The sequence below is a fragment of the Mustela erminea genome, chromosome 4 (assembly GCF_009829155.1).
Source record: "Mustela erminea isolate mMusErm1 chromosome 4, mMusErm1.Pri, whole genome shotgun sequence".
Taxonomy (NCBI): domain Eukaryota; kingdom Metazoa; phylum Chordata; class Mammalia; order Carnivora; family Mustelidae; genus Mustela; species Mustela erminea.
The window spans coordinates 57,936,851-57,954,624 of NC_045617.1; the positions used below are offsets into that span (position 1 = coordinate 57,936,851).

Sequence of the window (17,774 nt, forward strand, 5' to 3'; positions counted from 1 at the left end):
AGGTAGGGACAGGTCACAATATAAAACTCAGGTTCTAACAAATCGGCACAGAAGAAAGGCAAACGGCCATTCTGAAGGATCTTTGTCAATGAGGAAGAAAGCCACTCGGCTATAGGCAAGAAGGTCCAGGGGTTGTTAGAACCTAATCGAGGGATATTCTCAAGAAGGCACGAAGAGTGAGAGAGATGTCCCCAGGGTGAAGACACGGACATTAGCCATTGCAAAATCAATGTGCAGATGGTACCAGCTGACCCAGAATGCCACTTCTGACACTGAGTTTGGAGAGCAAATTGTCTTCAGTATTAATCTAACAAAGGAAAAAATAATGAGGAAGTGTTCTGATATCACTGGGGAAATCAAAACTAAAATCAGAGTTGCTAAGGACCTCACAATAAGAAATAAATCCAAACCCCAGAACATTTCCAGAGTCGCAACATTTGCAGGAAAGATTTAAAGATTTTAACCCAAGAGATGTCTTATTTAACTAAGTACTAAAATGGCATACTTCATGGATTAAGGTAAATATCAGAAATTTTTATTGCAGGGCCTCTACTTTCTTTGCCATTACTTTCTAAACCTGAAAGTTTAATGTGAAACAATACAGAGGACTAAATTTGATGACATTTGTAGAAAGAATTTCCACTGTATGATGGGTGTGTATCAGAACGCTGAAATAATGTTACTCATCTGAAAGATTATACATTTCGGAAATACGTTTGAAGGTATGTGTACAGATAAAAGAAATCTTTATATACTGTATTGTGTAGAATCTGGTTTTTGCTCTATATGTACAGTCACTGTGTTGTAACTCTTTTGGTCTCAGGTTACTCTCTGATAATCAGCTTGTAAAGAAAGGGAGGAGGAATCATTGATCTAGGAAAGCAGATCATGCTTACATTTTAAGATTCATGATAAACCTTGAGATTGAATTCACATTTGTTTCAGAGTACGATGAGCACCATGAAATAACTGTTACTTTTAAGGAACCCTTAATTCTTCTAGGAGCACACAAAAACCCCAAACTATAAATAATTTTTTAAAAGGTCCTTTTCTTATAGTGCTACAGTGATGTTTTCATTAACATTTTCCTCCCCCACACATTATAAAAAAAAACAAGCTTTTTAGCTTTGGAAAGGATTATCTTTCAACAATTACAATGCTGAAGATGATTAAAGTTTTGGATAAATAAAGGACCACCTAACAAAAGCCTTCTGCAAAGCTTTTTTTTTTTTTTTTTTTCCCCCTCCATGATTTACTAGGTTCTGACTCCATCAAGGTACCTCACCTCCTGATCTTACCACAATCAGCTTTTTTTTCACACAAATCCCACATCTCTTTTTACTGACATCCTTGTCAAACCATTTAAGAAAAACAAGCCATCACAATCTAGACCTGAAATTTACAGGCAAATCACCTCACAGACATCCCAGAAAACAAAAGGTTTTGAAAAAACATGTATATGTTCACGGAAGATGCTAAACTTAACCTAGTTTATAGGACCCGTGATCAAACATCATCTTATTTTGGGTTACCTCACCTTCCATGAAATATCCCTCCAGAATGTATGAATAGATTCAGTGAAGAATCATCAGGGATATGCATGGCAGATCAAGTCACCCACACTTTATGGACAAAATTAAATCAGAAAAACTTTCCAATAGTTAAGAGTTTGGAGCCACACCAGCGAGTGTTACCATTGGTTGAAGAGCTGTGATTTCTAGGTACTTTTCCCGTATTATCTCTATTTGTTTTCAAAGCAAGGACTGTTAGTGTCATTCTTCAGTTGAAGGAAATCCATTCCATTTCAGCTTTCTGAAATGTGAAATGGGAGTCATATCACCTCTTAGCTGGCAGTCTTCCATGGGATCAGGTAACCAGCACAAAGTCAGTCCCTCAGCCACTAAGTAGCAAAGCTGAGACTTGAAGACAGGTAACCTTGGCTCCAGAGCCCATCCCTTTCAAAATGCCAACACGCCTGCTCCTCATTAACTGACAGCTAAAAGGATACCACAGATTTATTTGGTGAATAAAAACAAATTTTTAAATTTTCTCACTTGATAAAATATAATTATTTGCCAATGTCTGTCAGAGTTCTAGCCCCATCTAGTTTTTTTTTTTTTGGGGGGGGGGGGGTTGTTTTTGTTTTCGTTTTGGTATTTAGAAGTATACAAGGTAGTGGCTCCTGGGTGGCTCAGTGGGTTAAAGCCTCTGCCTTCAGCTCAGGTCATGATCCCAGGGTCCTGGGATCGAGCCCCACATCGGGCTCTTCGCTCAGCGGGGACCCTGCTTCCTCCTCTCTGTCTGCTTCCCTGCCTGCTTGTGATCCCTGTCTATCAAATAAATAAATAAAATCTTTAAAAAAAAAGTACACAAGGTTCTAGCATAAAGAGTAGTACGAAGGTTCTAGTCCATCTTAATTTTTTTTTTCAAGCACTGGAAGTACAGAGAGATAGAAACTTTGGCTTTACATTCAGAACAATCTATGATCTAAGTCTACCCTCATAATTTATTTTGTCTGCAGCCACTGACTAGATTTTTAATCCATCTCAGAATTCATTTTTTTCAGCTGGAAAACAGAAGTCACGATGCCTACGTTCTGAGGTGATTCTTCTAAGACTCAAATGAGATACAAGTGCAGTTGGTTTTCACTCCAACAAGCACCCTACCTCATTTCACACAAATCCGTGTCACTTCTCACTGACACCCTTTGTCTAGCCTGAGACATGTGTAGTAAGGGTCAAAAAGAATGGAAACTGTTATTACAAGCAAATCATATAAAAGAAGCCTCCAATCAATTGTTATTATTATTATTACTAAAAAACACTACTGTACAGGAAAGGTCTTACATACATCTGTATTTTTCTTCTAAGAGACCTTTGGAGAGAGACATCAATCCAATCTTCAGACTCTGCACTCTTATTTTTCCAGTTCGACCCCTGTAATTATAAGAATCCCAATGTGTTAGATGCATTTAAAGCTGTATACAGGACACTAATGATCTCTGAATACCTATTTTCTTCAGGTAAACTATTAGAAAATGATTGCATCTTAAAGAGGCAACTTTTCTATTCCCTTTTAAAAATTAATTTTAAACTCATACCATAATTTCATGACATGGTTTAACAGCATGCTTGACCCAGAGTATATAGCCCAAAGTCACTTACATGGAGCACAGGAACTAGGAAGAACAAGTAAAAGTGAAAGTAAAATGATAATTACAAAGCTAAAAAGATATTTTTAGAAACAGTATGAATTAAAATCTGTTAATGATTACAAATGCAAGATTTAAAATGTATAGCTAATATATAACATGTACATTGCTTAATAGAGCAAGAAATGTATAATAAAATCAAATGTACAAAAACTAGAAAATCAAGTATACCAAGGGCTAATAACTTGCTAGATATTTAAAAACTTGTTGTCTTCATTGATTTTAGTCTCTGTCAATTCAGTTTTTTAAAATTACTACTGTAATTATAATGGTCGGTGATCCTAAAAAGACAGGTATGACATCCCTATTTGGAGAAGTCTCAAATTATAATTAAATACAAAATGTATTAATTAATCAACACTAGGAAATAGCTTTGTACTATGCCAATGAGAAACCGTAAGTTGACTAGAAGAAAATGTTTAACTTTAAAAGCATAGAGTTGTCCTTATTCTTATCATTTATCAAAGAGTTTCTGAGTTGCCTACCAAATATACCAATATAACAGAGCCTGGGGCTGAAGAATGGGAAATGCAGAAATGACAAAAATGGGTAACATGATCCTTGCTATGGAATAACACACAATCCAGAAAAAAAGTCTTTATCATCTTTATTATTTCATATTCAGGATTTGCTTTCAGTTTAGGTTTTTAACATTAATTTTTCTCAAGCTATGTTTTTAATACACAAGTACAGTATACTCAATACCTATTAACTAAATGTCTATGTAACTTTATCATTATATACAATTTAGTAATTCATGCTATCTAAAAAACAGATAAATATTTATATCATTTAATTTTAATTTTAGGTGGTCTTATTGTCAAACTGTGTTTAAATCTTGTTCTTACTGATATTCCTACTATGAATACTAATTGATACCGTCTATTCTCAAATTATAAATACTCGCGTAAGTTTCTGTGTATAAACCATGACATGTAAAGTATAAGTAAAAAAGAAAAACATGCTGAGACATCAGTGAAATATATTTTCAAAACAGTTCCTCAATAGTCTACAGTTTATTATAACCTATATTAAATCATATCCAATAAACTTACTAAACCCTTCATAGGCATGTGTACAGCATTCAGAAGTGACCTATGAAATAACTAATACTTAAATTTTCAAACAGATATAGCCATTATAAGCAGAAATCCAAGTTAACATACTCATTCCAGTTTCTTGCCATTATAGAAATACTTCCAAATTAACCTTAAACAGAGCCATATTATAAACTGTGTTTCCAGTTCACATTTTTTTTTAGGTGTTTCCTAATTAACACTTCAAAATATACTACATCTGTTTTCTTCCCTCCAAAAATTTGGAAATTTTATTCTCTGGATAATCAGACAATAGATCTGCAGAGGAAAAAGGTTGGTGAGTACACCAGTACATGAATGTGGCCAAGGACAAAGGAATCCCTTAAGAGAATAAAGATCAAAATGCTATGTATTAGAGGATGACCTCCAGACTACAGTGATGACACAAGAAAGGAACGTCATCAGGAAGGCTACTGAAAATGTCAGTCATCCATTCAACACATCATTTAATAGTTATGAAGATTTCCTGTGATCTCAGTGTTCTGTGTACCATGAGGCCCAGCAGAAAAGTTTAAGACATAATTCCCACCCATGATAGGTCACATACAGCTAGAGAAGAGAGACAAGAAAACAGTGGGAAATACACAAGAAAATAGGAAAGCATCCTTTGTGCATGGAAATAAGTACAAAAAAGTTGTGGCTGACTTGTTATTTCTGACTGACAATTAGTCTGAGTAGTTATTAGTCTCATAACATTTGATAGAGAAGATAAGACTCAAATCAGACACTGAAGGTATGACATGGCTGGACTGTCCCTAGGAGAATGTAGATTATCACAGGAAAAGCCGAGGCAGGGGGACAGAAGCAGGAGTGGGAACATCAGAGACACAATGCATTCAGGTGCAGGAAAGGCTTGCATCAAGGCTAAACAGTTGATAAAGTTGTCCAAGTTATATCATCTGGGACCGGATGATAGGACTTTAATGTTAAATAAGATATCTGGATTTGAAAAAGAAGAAGGAGGTAAAGAAATTTATTAGTGAGCGATATAACCCAATATTTAAGTATTTGGTTCCCTGGTAGTCTTCATAAGTAACTCCTGAAATTAGTTTAACTGGAAAGATATGTATCTTATAAAATTATATCCATCTTGGCACAGTGGAAAAATGACTTAACACTGCAGCAAATGAGGTTAATATTTTCTGGAGGGACAAAAATATTTAAATCAAGTGTCCCAGACTATTGCTTTAAATCATGATTTAAACATTTTTGATTTCTATTAAATTTAGAAGGAAGATCGTGAAGTTAAGACTTTTTAACCTGGAAAGATGAAGACTGAGTGAGGCTGTGAACTCATAAATGGAATAAATTTTATCTTTACAGTTTAGAAAGTTCTTTCTACATATATTAGCTCATTTGCCCTTCACAAATATCTTATGTATGGTAAGCAGAGCAGATATTTTTATCTCAATTTTTCAGATGAGAAATTGAGATGCCAAAAGTTGAGCGGCTGCCAAGGTACAAAGCAACCAGAACCAAAAATTTGGATTCTCATCATTCATAACAGAAAAAAATGGATTTTTTTTTTTTTTGCAAAATCCCCAAATATTAAGAACTGGATACATGTTAAAACTTGAAAATAAATAGTAAATTTAATATAACATAAAGTACTCTTTTTCTTAGATATGGCAATATGGTAGAAATAAACAAGTGATTATCAAAAAACCTGGGTATTAATTCCCTATCTACCACTAATATGCAATAGGTGGCTATGGATAAATTCTTTTATCTCCCTGGGTCAATTAATTGATCAGTAAAACAAAGAGTAAAATAAAGAGGGAAGAATGGACAGTGGAAGGTCCTCAAAGTCCTTTTCCTTCTAGAATTCTATGATCTCACATGTATGAATCACTCATTAATTCAAGAGCTGCTTGAATATACTTCAAGAGCTGAAAATACCCACTTTGGCTGTATCATTATATAAAGTAAGGCAGTCAGAAATATATGGTTAATGAGAAAATATCAAAATAGCTGAATGAATGGAAAGGTCAGATCATGGTTCTCATTTCCAAGGTTCAGAGACTTCTTAGGGTCATAAGTAATATGTTCTAGCGCATTGGATCATGTAGCTTATAGTTCCATCAGATTCTTAAAGAAAACTAAAAACTTAAAAAGAGTTAATAACTCTTGTTTACATTAGTGGATGAATTATAGTTGTTAGAGAAATTTGGGCAATGAACTCTGGCCATCTGAGACTGCCATTGTATGATTAACTGTGTTTTTTGAGATTAATTCATGAAATTCCTCTCTAAGACAGAAAACTAGACTGAAGGTTTACACCATTCTGACCCAGCATGGTCTTCACTGTATTTCTTTGGCATGGAAGGGAAATAAATCCTGAAAGCTTTTATTCCTTTAAAATGGAAAATTTCAAGAAACTCTTTTTCTAAATAAGAAACAGTACCTTAGTGTAGCATTTCCCATGTGTTCACATTTGATGATGGAAAGTGGAAATATGCCAACATTTGATTCCCTAGAATATGAATCACAACATTTCACATTCTGCTTCCTTCACAACGAAGTGGCACTATTCCCTTCGGCTGTCCAGTGAAAACAGCAGATGTAGGTGTTACATGTTATGAGTTAGATCTTCCTAAAATTCATGTGTTGAAGTTTTAACCACTTAGTACTTCAGAATGTGACTGTGTTTGAAGATTGGGTCTTTAGAGAGGTAATTAACATAAAACGAGGCCATAGGGTGGGCACCAATCCAAAAGGACTGATGTTTTTATAAGATTAGGACACAAACACACAGAAGAAAGACCATGTGAAGACACAGGGAGAAGACAGCCACCTATAAGCCAAGGAGAGAGGCCTCAGAAGAAACCAACCCTGCCGACATGTTGATCTGAGACTTCTAGTGTCCAGAACTGTAAGAAAATAAATTTCTGTTTTTTAAACTACCTAGATTGTGGTACTCTGTTATGGCAGCCCTAGCAAACTAATGTAGTGTATTAGAATGAGAGGAGGCTGATTTAACCCCTCTCCAGTTCTTCCTGAAATTATTACTCAAAATATGTGTCTCTACCATACTCCTGTGGTGCTTATCAAAGTTCTCAGCTAAGTATTCTAGGAATTCGGCATTCTTTTTGGGTTCTCAAATTAAGTTATAGGCTTTGTAGTTAAAATACACAACTGACCAGATATTTTGGTGAATTTACTACATGGAAAATGTCTCTTTTGGGGGTTTAAAAAATTGAAGATCAACTAAATAGTGAATTAATGCTAACAGTCATATTTTACCCTAGAAGGATAAAAAAGAACAAAATGAAATTTATTAAAAGATGCTACAGAGGGATATTGTAAATCCCACATTCATTATTATTACTGATGTCCGTGCCACTTGTTTTTTAGTGAGTTTCTTAAGAGTCCTCAAGCATATAATGGCTATTTAATTATTTAAAAGAAAAGTTTTGTTGTGATATTTGTGACTATTGAAAGAAAACAAATTTTTCTAATCAAAAGAAACAAAATTTTAATTAAAGCACTCCTAAAGCTATTGTTGTCACCATTTATGTCTTATGCGAAATCAATCCACTGCTAAACACATGTACATTAATAAACTATCATCTGTCTTCTTCCTCTCTAAATCAAATAAAGCAATGACAAATACAAATTTTCATGCAGCTAATTAACGGAAAATAACTTTAAGGTTCTGAGAGAAAAATCAACAGTTCTCATTTTCTTATTTCATCTTTGCATACTTTAACCCCCTACCAGAAGAATGAATAATTCCTAATGTTTTGGAAATGTCAGCCCACAGCAGGTCTTTCTAGAATTGATTATTTCACAAATGCATTGTCATATTCAAAACAGCCAAATTAATGGCGAATGAGTTATGCTGGAAGTTGAGAGAGCTCTTCACGTGACAGTGTGCATCTAATTAAATTACAGATAGTACAGTGTCCTATAGCATAAATTATTTAAAACACCACATATACACAATACTACCATTATAATAAATAAAGCTAATACCGAAAGACAAATTAAATCCCTTTAATTGCCTTTCAAATTGCTCTTAAGTTGTCATACAAAAATTGCAGTGTGGATTATTACGAGCCAGTCAATGACTGTAACTCCTAACAACAAAAATAAAACTTTGTCTTTCAAAAGAAGAGAGGAGGAAATAGGACTTCTTTATATTGGGCTTCCCCTAGCCAATGTGACACTATAAATCTGACAGCATTTATAAACTGAAGCATTATCTTGAAATAATAGGAAGCTATTCCTTTTTGTTATATTGTTGGTAGAGAGTTCAAATTTTGGACAGTCCTTCCTTTCAGCAATTAACCAGGGGTGAGGAGAAAGGGACTTCTGTATATAAGCAGCAAAAGTGTGGACGGAATTCAGGGAATGTAAGGAAGTCTGAATGGAGTAGGTTATGAGCTATTTGTCTATGAGATAAAGTACTTTGAAAGTACTTCTTAAAAAACTCATTTCAAAATTTAGACATTTGGCCTTACCAGTACATTTCATTCAATGACTATATTTTAAGGAGAAACAAGGCAAACTTACGTGTCATATACATTGAGCAACCAGTTGAGACACATATCCACACAGAGCGGAACGTTGACTAGATCCTTGTGCATTTGTTCAAGGCCGTCGTAGGTTGTCGTCAGACAGTTGATGACATCTGGAACACTAAGCAGCTGATCATTTTGGTTCAGTTTATGCTGCTTGAAAACTTCATTTGTTGTGTTCAGTTCTAAGAGATCCACTAATCAGGTGAGAGAAAGGAAAACACACAGTCATTAGGTTACATAATGACGCTGAAACAAAAACATTTCTCATCTTAAAACTATTTGGCTTGATTCTCCAGCTTAAGAATCTATCCTTTCCAGCCAATTTCAATGTTTAAAGAAATAAATAGCATTTCCATTCTTACATGTCTAAACGCTTATCCATAATCTCTTTATTTTTGTGTTTTTGAATCTAAACTCTGTTACTTTACAATCTGATCCCATTTTTTTGCTCTTTGGACTATCAGTTCTTCCTACTTTCCTTTTCAAGCTTTCCTCTCTTCAGGCTCTTTCTGCTTTTAAATATAGGAAGGCATAAATAAATCTAGTCCACATAGTAGAACATCTAAAATACAGCACCGCTCTTCTAACTCCTGAGAACAGCCTGCTCACCTCCTCCTCCCTTTACACCTCAGCCAAACCAATCATTCTGTTTCTCAACATGTACATCAGGACATACAAAATTCACTGAAAATGTGCAGTTGAAAAAATGGGTTCTGTCGAAGAAAAAGTAGTTCTCTACTGCCTGCTGAACAAACCTGATCTAGAATGCCCTCCCAATCTGGCCCTAATGTGGTTTGCTTCCCATGATGCTTTGGCACAGAGGCCATTTTAGCTACGTGGGATTTGCAGAGATCCACAGTACATGCACGGGCCTTCATGTATCTGCTCCCACTTTTATGCTTCATAGTCAGAACGTCTACAGTGCGACTGGCCTATGCTAGATGTTAGAGCAGGGTGGGCACAGAAGGATATGTTGGGACCCCTGCTCTCAAAGACAACCAGTCAGAGGAAGAGGGTGAGCATACTGATAACTTTACTAAAAGGAGTGAAAATGCAATAAGAATAAATAGATTTCTGAAAGAGCTATAACCATAGGGGAGTCGAAGGAGTCTAGAAAGGGTTTCCTGGGCAGGTGGGATTTGAAATGGGCCTTAAAGACTAGAAGACACAAGAGACCATGTAAAGCTAGGAAAAAAATTCCAGGAAGATAGAACTGCTGGGAACTTGGAAAAAGACAAAAATTCAAGAAGTCTACAGGGTTCTCAGAAATGACAAAGGCAGTAAGGATGGTCCGTGGCTTGCACAGGGGTGGCACTGGTTACGGTGAGGCAGACACTTGGCTCTCAGGGACAGGCATGTGTTGCACTAGGGGAGCTCCTCAAGGGCCAGGAGGAAGAGTTGAGACAAAACAACAACAACAACAACAAACCCCTCACATAATCTTTCTTTTTAATCAATTTTGAGTCATTCATTAGCTAATTGAAATCAGGGCACCAGTAGATTATCAAATTACCTTGTGTCTATACATTTATTGAGTATAGAAATGACTCTTATAAACCCTTATCTAAAAGACAGGGGTTTGGAAAATTATAGAACCTGTACGAATTTAAGGTCTGCTCATTGAAATTCCTGCTTCATAAAATGATTTCCCTATCTCCCTATTTAACTTTAAAAAAAGAGATGTGTTTATTTTTTATTTTAGAGAGAGAGAGGGAGAGCACAAGCAGGGGAGAGGAAGAGAGAGAATCCTCAAGCAGACCCCCCACTGATCACACACTTGGGGCTGGATCCCAGAACCCTGAGATCATGACCTGAGCCAAAATCAAGAGTTAGACACTCAACCGACTGAGCCACCCAGATGCCCCACCATATTTAACTTTTTAACATTAAAAGAAATAAACTCAGGGGAACTTTTTATTTTAATATAACCAACTATTTCCTCCTTGTCTCATGTAAAACTGTCTCCTCAAAAAATATAATGACATATTTTGACAGTTAAATAAAATGAATGAATAGCTTCCTTTGTATTTACCTATTTTTAACCACTGAATAAGCACTAGTTTTGAATTTTTTAAAGACATTCATGAAATGTGTCCACTCTTGCTGCTTAAATACCATAGAATGATTTATTTTTTTTTTCAAGTTACCTACAATGAGAAAGAACTGATTTAAAATTATACAGAATAAAATTATTTCCAGGACAACTCAACACAGAAGACTTTATTTAAAAAAGAGAAAGAGACAAATAGAAAACACAAGTCTGGATAACAGGTCAATCCCTTTCCTTCTGATGTCAAAGTCATCATTGGTAAAATTTGAGCTAATTGCAAAAATAACTCATGTAAGCTTCACAGGAGTGAGAGACTGTATCAGAAAAAAAAAATTAAGAACCATCTGGAATCTTCAATATCATTTGTACCCTACTTCTTGGCACTGTACGCTGTTTTCAATTACAAACTTCCAGAGGACAGGAGGAAAATTCAAACTCATCCCTCACTATGCCTGACAAAGAAAAGTGCTTCATGATGGTGGCAACAGAACTATAATTCCACACAGACACAAAGAAACATATTCAAATACTGCCAAAATGCTCTAAGTTTTCTGAATTCCAACACTAATTATGCCAGCAACTCAGCACTGCTATTGTATTCACATATGGCAGAAAGTGACAACAGACCAAATTCCAAAAAGACCATTTCCTGGATCACGCTGCCCTTGCATTTCTTCTAGAACAGCCTCCTCTGTGATACACTCTGTGGCTGTGACAGTAATTTGTCACATCCCACAGACACTCATGTCTTTAATTTTTAGTGATTTACTTTGACACTTCGCCTTTCCTGCAAAGTGTCACGTTTAGGTTCCTTTAAAAAACTGACTACATTTAAATCACAGAAAATTATGATTTTCTCTTTTCAAAGGGAGACAAATGACAGCTCAGTCATGTGGCAAATGAAACAAACAGCAGAATCATTTTCTAACCAACGTTCAGGCTTTTTCTTTAATCCCACATATGAGGCACAGGGGATCGAACGGAAGTGGTTCATTATTCTCCCGTTCTGCAAAACCACATTTTGGCACCTGACCTTGGGCTTCTGTAACTCCTAGGTTCTTGAACTGTTTGACCATTCCTTCTGAGCACCTCTCCTATCTCCTCTTCCCCAGACACCTCAGAAATAAGCTCAAGGTCTTGCATCTATGCCCCTTCCCTCTGTAAACCTGATCCTCCCACTGTCAATACTTCAGGCCTCCCTTCTCTCTGGATGGCTCCCAATTCTGTTTTCTCGTGCACATCTTCTGCCTGAAGCCTGACCCACATCCCTGCTGTTCTGTTCCCAAACAGAACTCGCCTACTCCGTTTCAGGGACCTTCACCTTAATATATTCCAAATAAAGGTCTTATTATGTTGCAATCTAGCAATGGTCTTATCACTTTCTATGGGCCAGGAGTCTGCAAATCCTGAAATGTGCTAACACTGTCCTTCTTTAACCCTCTGCCAGTTGTCCACTAGCAACCCCCTCCCACCCCCAGTCATCAGTTCTTCCTCCTCCTTACAAATCCATACCCTCTTCTCCCCTGTGACCACCACCTCTCAGCTTAGCCCTCATGTTCTTTTACCTGAACCATGTACTTGTCCCTATTCACTGAGTCCTTCCTTCTGCCTTAGAGATTGTCTAAATACATTTGGGGGCACCTCGTGGCTCAGTGGGTTAAAGCCTCTGCCTTCGGCTCACGTCATGATCCCAGGGTCCTGGCATTGAGCCCCGCATCAGGCTCTCTGCTCAGCAGGGAGCCTGCTTCCTCCACTCTGCCTGCCTCTCTCCCTGCTTCTGATCTATGCCTGTTAAATAAATAAATAAAATCTTTGAAGCATGCCTCTGCATTGGGGACTATCTCCCACAAATCAGAAAGTGGTGTTGCAGCACCCCACTCCATAAAAAACAAACACAAACTTAAATGCAACATTTTGAGAGCCTGAGGAGCAACAACAACATGAAAAGAATGAGAAAAGGTTTCATGGAAAAAAAATGACCTTCCAAGTGGATCTAAATTGATTTTAAGGACATTTCTGAATACCGGACAAATAGCTCATAACCTACTCCATTCAGACTCCATTACGTTCCCTGAATTCCATCCACACCTTTGATGCTTCTGTACAGAAGTCCCTTTCTCCTCACCCCTGGTTAATAGTCATGTGCCTAAATCCCGTGTGACTTTTAACGCCTGGCTTAAGTGCTTCCTACTCAAGGAAGCTTGCTTTGTTCTTCATGGCAAAGACCATTCCATTCAGAGGACAAAAGGAATCTACTGAAAGCATGTGTCCGTGTGTAATGCTATCTCTGAATGTAGGTTCCTCTGAGTGTGGGAACCAAGTCTCTTTACATGGTCTTATCTCCTACACAATCATGGAGCCAAATAAATCAATGAACAGGCACAAAGCAGTGACAGCACACCCTCTGCATTAAGACCTTATGCTGGGGTGGGGGGTTACACACAATGAGACGACCCCTGACCTGAGCCGTTCGCAGTGGAGGAGGGAGCTGCTGACATTATCTATCATACAAAGGCAAGCATATGGTGCGTAGGTGAGAAACGGTCGTTACAGGCAGCAATAAAGTTCTGGAAAAATTGGAGGCAGGTGGTTTTAGCTTGTAAATGTTTCCAAAAGAAGTAAATTTTTAACAGTGTCTGGGAGGAAGAAAGGGTTATAGACCTTTGCAGAGGACGGGTCAGGGCATTTCAAGTCAACAGAAAAGACGGGAGGAGGAGGAACAGCTTAATCATGAACAGGTGAGTTGACAAGTGGTGCAGAGGCCTGGGCTGATGAGCAGGAGGGGCAGGGGCAGTGGGGAAAGTGAAGCCAGGTGGCTCCAAACATTTACAATCCAAAGCAACCCAGGGCTTTTCTTAGTATGCATTTCCACATGTCATGTAGCTTGGAAGGGGGAGGCATTCCTCCTCTGCTCCTCTAGGGTTTGAAGGAATGAGCTGAAGGAGGGAGGTTTTTCTTGAGAATTCTGAAGGACCAGCAGAGGAAAACACCAAATGTGTTCATATGTTTATCCAACCACAAGTACTACTGAAAACTCGGACCACGTTCATTGTAACGAAAAAGCAGTCTTTGGTCCATGGCGATTTTGTGGCTGAATCATTTGTCCTCATTTTATAGCTCATCAAGCCTGAGAAGACCTTCCAGATCCGTCAGCTGGATACAGGACACACAGCTGAGCCTCTTTCAAAACTGCTGTCACCCCCGACTCACTGAGCTGCTGAACATCCCTTTTGTGTGCTCCTCATTCACTTCCCATTCCCTTCCGGCTCAACGTACACATCATTGGCCAGGCTGTGTTGGCTTTACTGGTCTGTACTGGTAATTCTGCACCAGGGCGCTCTGTGGATTATGGCATCAAAAGCATTTTATTTTTTTTCTTTCATCTGTAAATCTTCAGGTGTTTTTTTTAGCCCTGAGGACGTCTCTTCCACACCTAGCTTAAGTTCTTCTTATCTTTTTGTTTGTTTGTTTGTTTTTAAAGATTTTAATTATTTGACAGACAGAGATCACAAGTAGACCGAGAGGCAGGCAGAGAGAGAGAGAGAGAGAGAGAGAAGCAGGCTCCCTGCTGAGCAGAGAGGCTGATGCGGAACTCGATCCCAGGACCCTGAGATCATGACCTGAGCGGAAGGCAGCGGCTTAACCCACTGTTCTTATCTTAAAGTTTTCCATGGTTGTGGGCTTTTTTCTGAATGGTTCTACAGTTCTCTTCTAACATAACCAGCTCGAAATGTAATTCAAATTTCTACTGACTTTTAAGAGATTTTTAACCTTAATATATCATTTTTCTTTTTTTTTTTTTTTTTTAAAGATTTTATTTATTTATTTGTCAGGCATAGAGGGAGAGCAAGCGAGTGAGCACAGGCAGACAGAGAGGCAGGCAGAGGCAGAGGGAGAAGCAGGCTCCCTGCTGAGCAAGGAGCCCGATGTGGGACTCGATCCCAGGACGCTGGGATCATGACCTGAGCCGAAGGCAGCCACTTAACCAACTGAGCCACCCAGGTGTCCCAATATATCATTTTTCAAAGAGTAATATTCAAACCTTCACTGAACTGCCTAGATATATAATAGTTGTTAACAAAACGTAGCAACAAGAATACTTGGAATTGTTCAGATTACCAGGCAATAAAAATAGGTGGGCGGATGTAAGTTTCCATATTAACGATCTGACAAGGACTACGTGTTCTTTGAATAGATTCAATCATTAAAATTATGACCACAAAGAGAATTCAGAGAGATTCCATTTATGCTTTATTATTACAAGTATTCCCACTTCTATTTCAAGTTAGGTTGTTTGGGCATGTGTGTCGGGGAAGGAACACCTCTTTGGTAAAATGGTTATCACAGAACATTACTTTGAGCAAACTCTCTACAGGAAAAATCATGTTGATAAGACCAAACATTTCAGGCACCCGGGGGGCTGGGTTGGTTCAGCCACTGCATTCGGCTCGGGTCGTGATCCTGAAGTCCTGGGATCGAGTCCCCTAGGGAGTCTGCTTCTCCCTCTGACCTTATCCCCTCTCATGCTCTCTCTCACTTTCTCTCTCAAATAAATAAATAAAATCTAAAAAAAAAAAGACCAAACATCTCAAGACATATTTAAATAAATATAATCTAATCTAATTTTCTAGATGGCAGTTCAAATTTGAATCAGGAATATTATTTTTTTAGTATTGCTTTATTACATGATTGCACTGAGTCAAACTGTTTGGAATCCTAAAATTCTAAGTGAATACAAAGTACGAAGAAGAAAATGATCTACTACTTTGATTTCCTGATTTAATCCCTTTAAATTGGGTGCCAGCATAATTTTTGAAAAAGCTTTTTATGTTACTCCTGTATTTTGGCTAATTTTGTTCTCCAACTGAGAATGGCATATGTTCATTTGTTTTACTATTGCATGCATACTGATGGGGCAAATAATAGAGCATTTATAGAAACATGGCCAATTCCTTGAGTGAGATATACTGAAAATGAGATTAACGCTACAAACACATCACCCTCTTTATTTACCTCTGCCTCAAAAAAGAAAAAAAAAAAATGAAGCAATCCAAAGAACAGAGTGATTAACTTTGGTAGAATAACTCACAACACAGTGCTTTTTGTAGTCTTCGGATTTTGATGGCTGTGCGGTAGGCAGAGAAACGTACATTATTCAGGTCAGCTGAAATGAAAAAGGGAACACATTCAAAAGCATGCTTATTATTTAACTTCTACTGAATGGCAAGAACATGTTTGTTTACTTCAGATGATGGAAAAGCATTATGCCTGTTCTTTCTAAAAAGTCTTCTCTCAAAATCCACAGCATTTATTTAAGAGAATAATGAAATGTTCATTAGCACCATAGTGAAATACATTCCAGAGTGGTGTTTCACAGCTTTCAAGAGGGCATTATCCAATAGGAAAAGCAGGGAAATGAGGAAAAAGAAACATGGCCTGTTAACTTCTGAAGGTTTAATAAATCCATCACTTTGCAGGCACAGGGCCCTTCCTTCTCCGTGCTGGGAGGGACTCTCCTCTCCCAGAGAATCTTCCCCCAAGGACAATTAGTTTTCTGTCAATGAGGCTGTCCTTCTCACTACTCATAAAAGCTAGTCTTATATCTTCCATCCCAATTTATTTGCTTCTTTCGCTCTTTTATAGATATGGTTAAAGTTATCCCCAAATCTATATTCAGATCTTTGGAAACAAGAGGTTAAATGTAGTTAATAATACTGTACTGCATATTGAAAGTTGCTAAAGGAGGAGATCTTAAAAGTATCACAAGAATAAAAATGTTTTAAGGATGTGAGGTGATAGATGTTAAGTAGACTTATGATGGACAGTTTCACAATAAAATCAAATACTGAACCATTGTATGATACGCCCATAACTAATATAATCTTATGTGCCAATTATATTTTAGTTTAAAAAAAAAAAAAAAACGCTTTGGTATCAAAGTTTGGTACCAAAAAAGATTTGGTACCAAGTTCAAAGAAAGATTTTGTAATATCTTTCTCAGTGTCGTAAAGACAGAGTGTCTGTATTAGAGACTCTTTGAACTGGAAGCAAACTCAGAAATCATCCAAGTTTGTACCCTCACTTTACAAATGAAAGAAACTCCTGGCTTTTCTCTCACTTATTCACCCTTTGTAGCCTACCCTCACCCATTCAAATGAAAGCTGAACAGATAGATGCCTGACCTTTAAAGAGATCAAGAGGAGTGCTCCTTTTCTGCTGGAGTGGGAGTGGGTGTGAGAGCCGTCAGGGGCTGCTCTCCCCTCGAACAGTGCCTTATCTACCCAAAGAGAAAACTCTCAAAACCGCTGGACCGACCTAAAGGAAGCAGGCTAGGTCAACAGTTCAAAGTCATAGTCTACCAGAAATCTATAAGATCAGAATTCTCTCTAGCCTCCTCTGTTTTCTTACATTTTTCTATTAAAATGATTTTAGCTTTTCATCACTACTTTGGCAAAATGAAACTAGGCAATTCAATTTAGTAAGATTAGTTGAATAAAATGTGGGGTAACAGGAAATTTAAAGCAATGAATTAGAGGTTGCTTCACTGTCATTGTTTTTGTCTTCAGGAAAAGCTGAAGTTTAAGATGACTCCATAGGGAGAATCTGCATTCCTCCTTTTAAAATCAACTTCTTGTGATTTCAAACCACACGCTCTCTCAAGAAGAATGGAAAAAACGGTTTCCTGCATTGCCCTCAGAAATTCAACTGCTTTTCTATGTCAATGACACAATCTTTTATTTTAAACATGCCATGCCATGCAGGAAAAACTGGTGCTTAGTTTATAGTTAAGAATATACAATTATCGGGCGCCTGGGTGGCTCAGTGGGTTAAGCCGCTGCCTTCGGCTCGGGTCATGATCTCAGGGTCCTGGGATCGAGGCCCGCATTGGGCTC

General features: G+C 37.6%; 1 protein-coding gene across 8 annotated transcripts in view; it reads right to left on the reverse strand.

Moving 5' to 3' along the window:
• The window catches only part of UTRN (utrophin), a 504,882-nt gene that overhangs the window by 52,838 nt on the left and 434,270 nt on the right, over window positions 1-17,774 (reverse strand). For all 8 annotated transcript variants that reach the window (XM_032338010.1, XM_032338009.1, XM_032338007.1 and 5 more), the window contains 3 exons: window positions 15,971-16,045; window positions 8,824-9,025; window positions 2,851-2,936 (listed from right to left, as the gene is read on the reverse strand). In XM_032338010.1, the coding sequence (XP_032193901.1) occupies window positions 2,851-2,936; window positions 8,824-9,025; window positions 15,971-16,045 (363 nt within the window). The remainder of the gene's footprint in view (window positions 1-2,850; window positions 2,937-8,823; window positions 9,026-15,970; window positions 16,046-17,774) is intronic.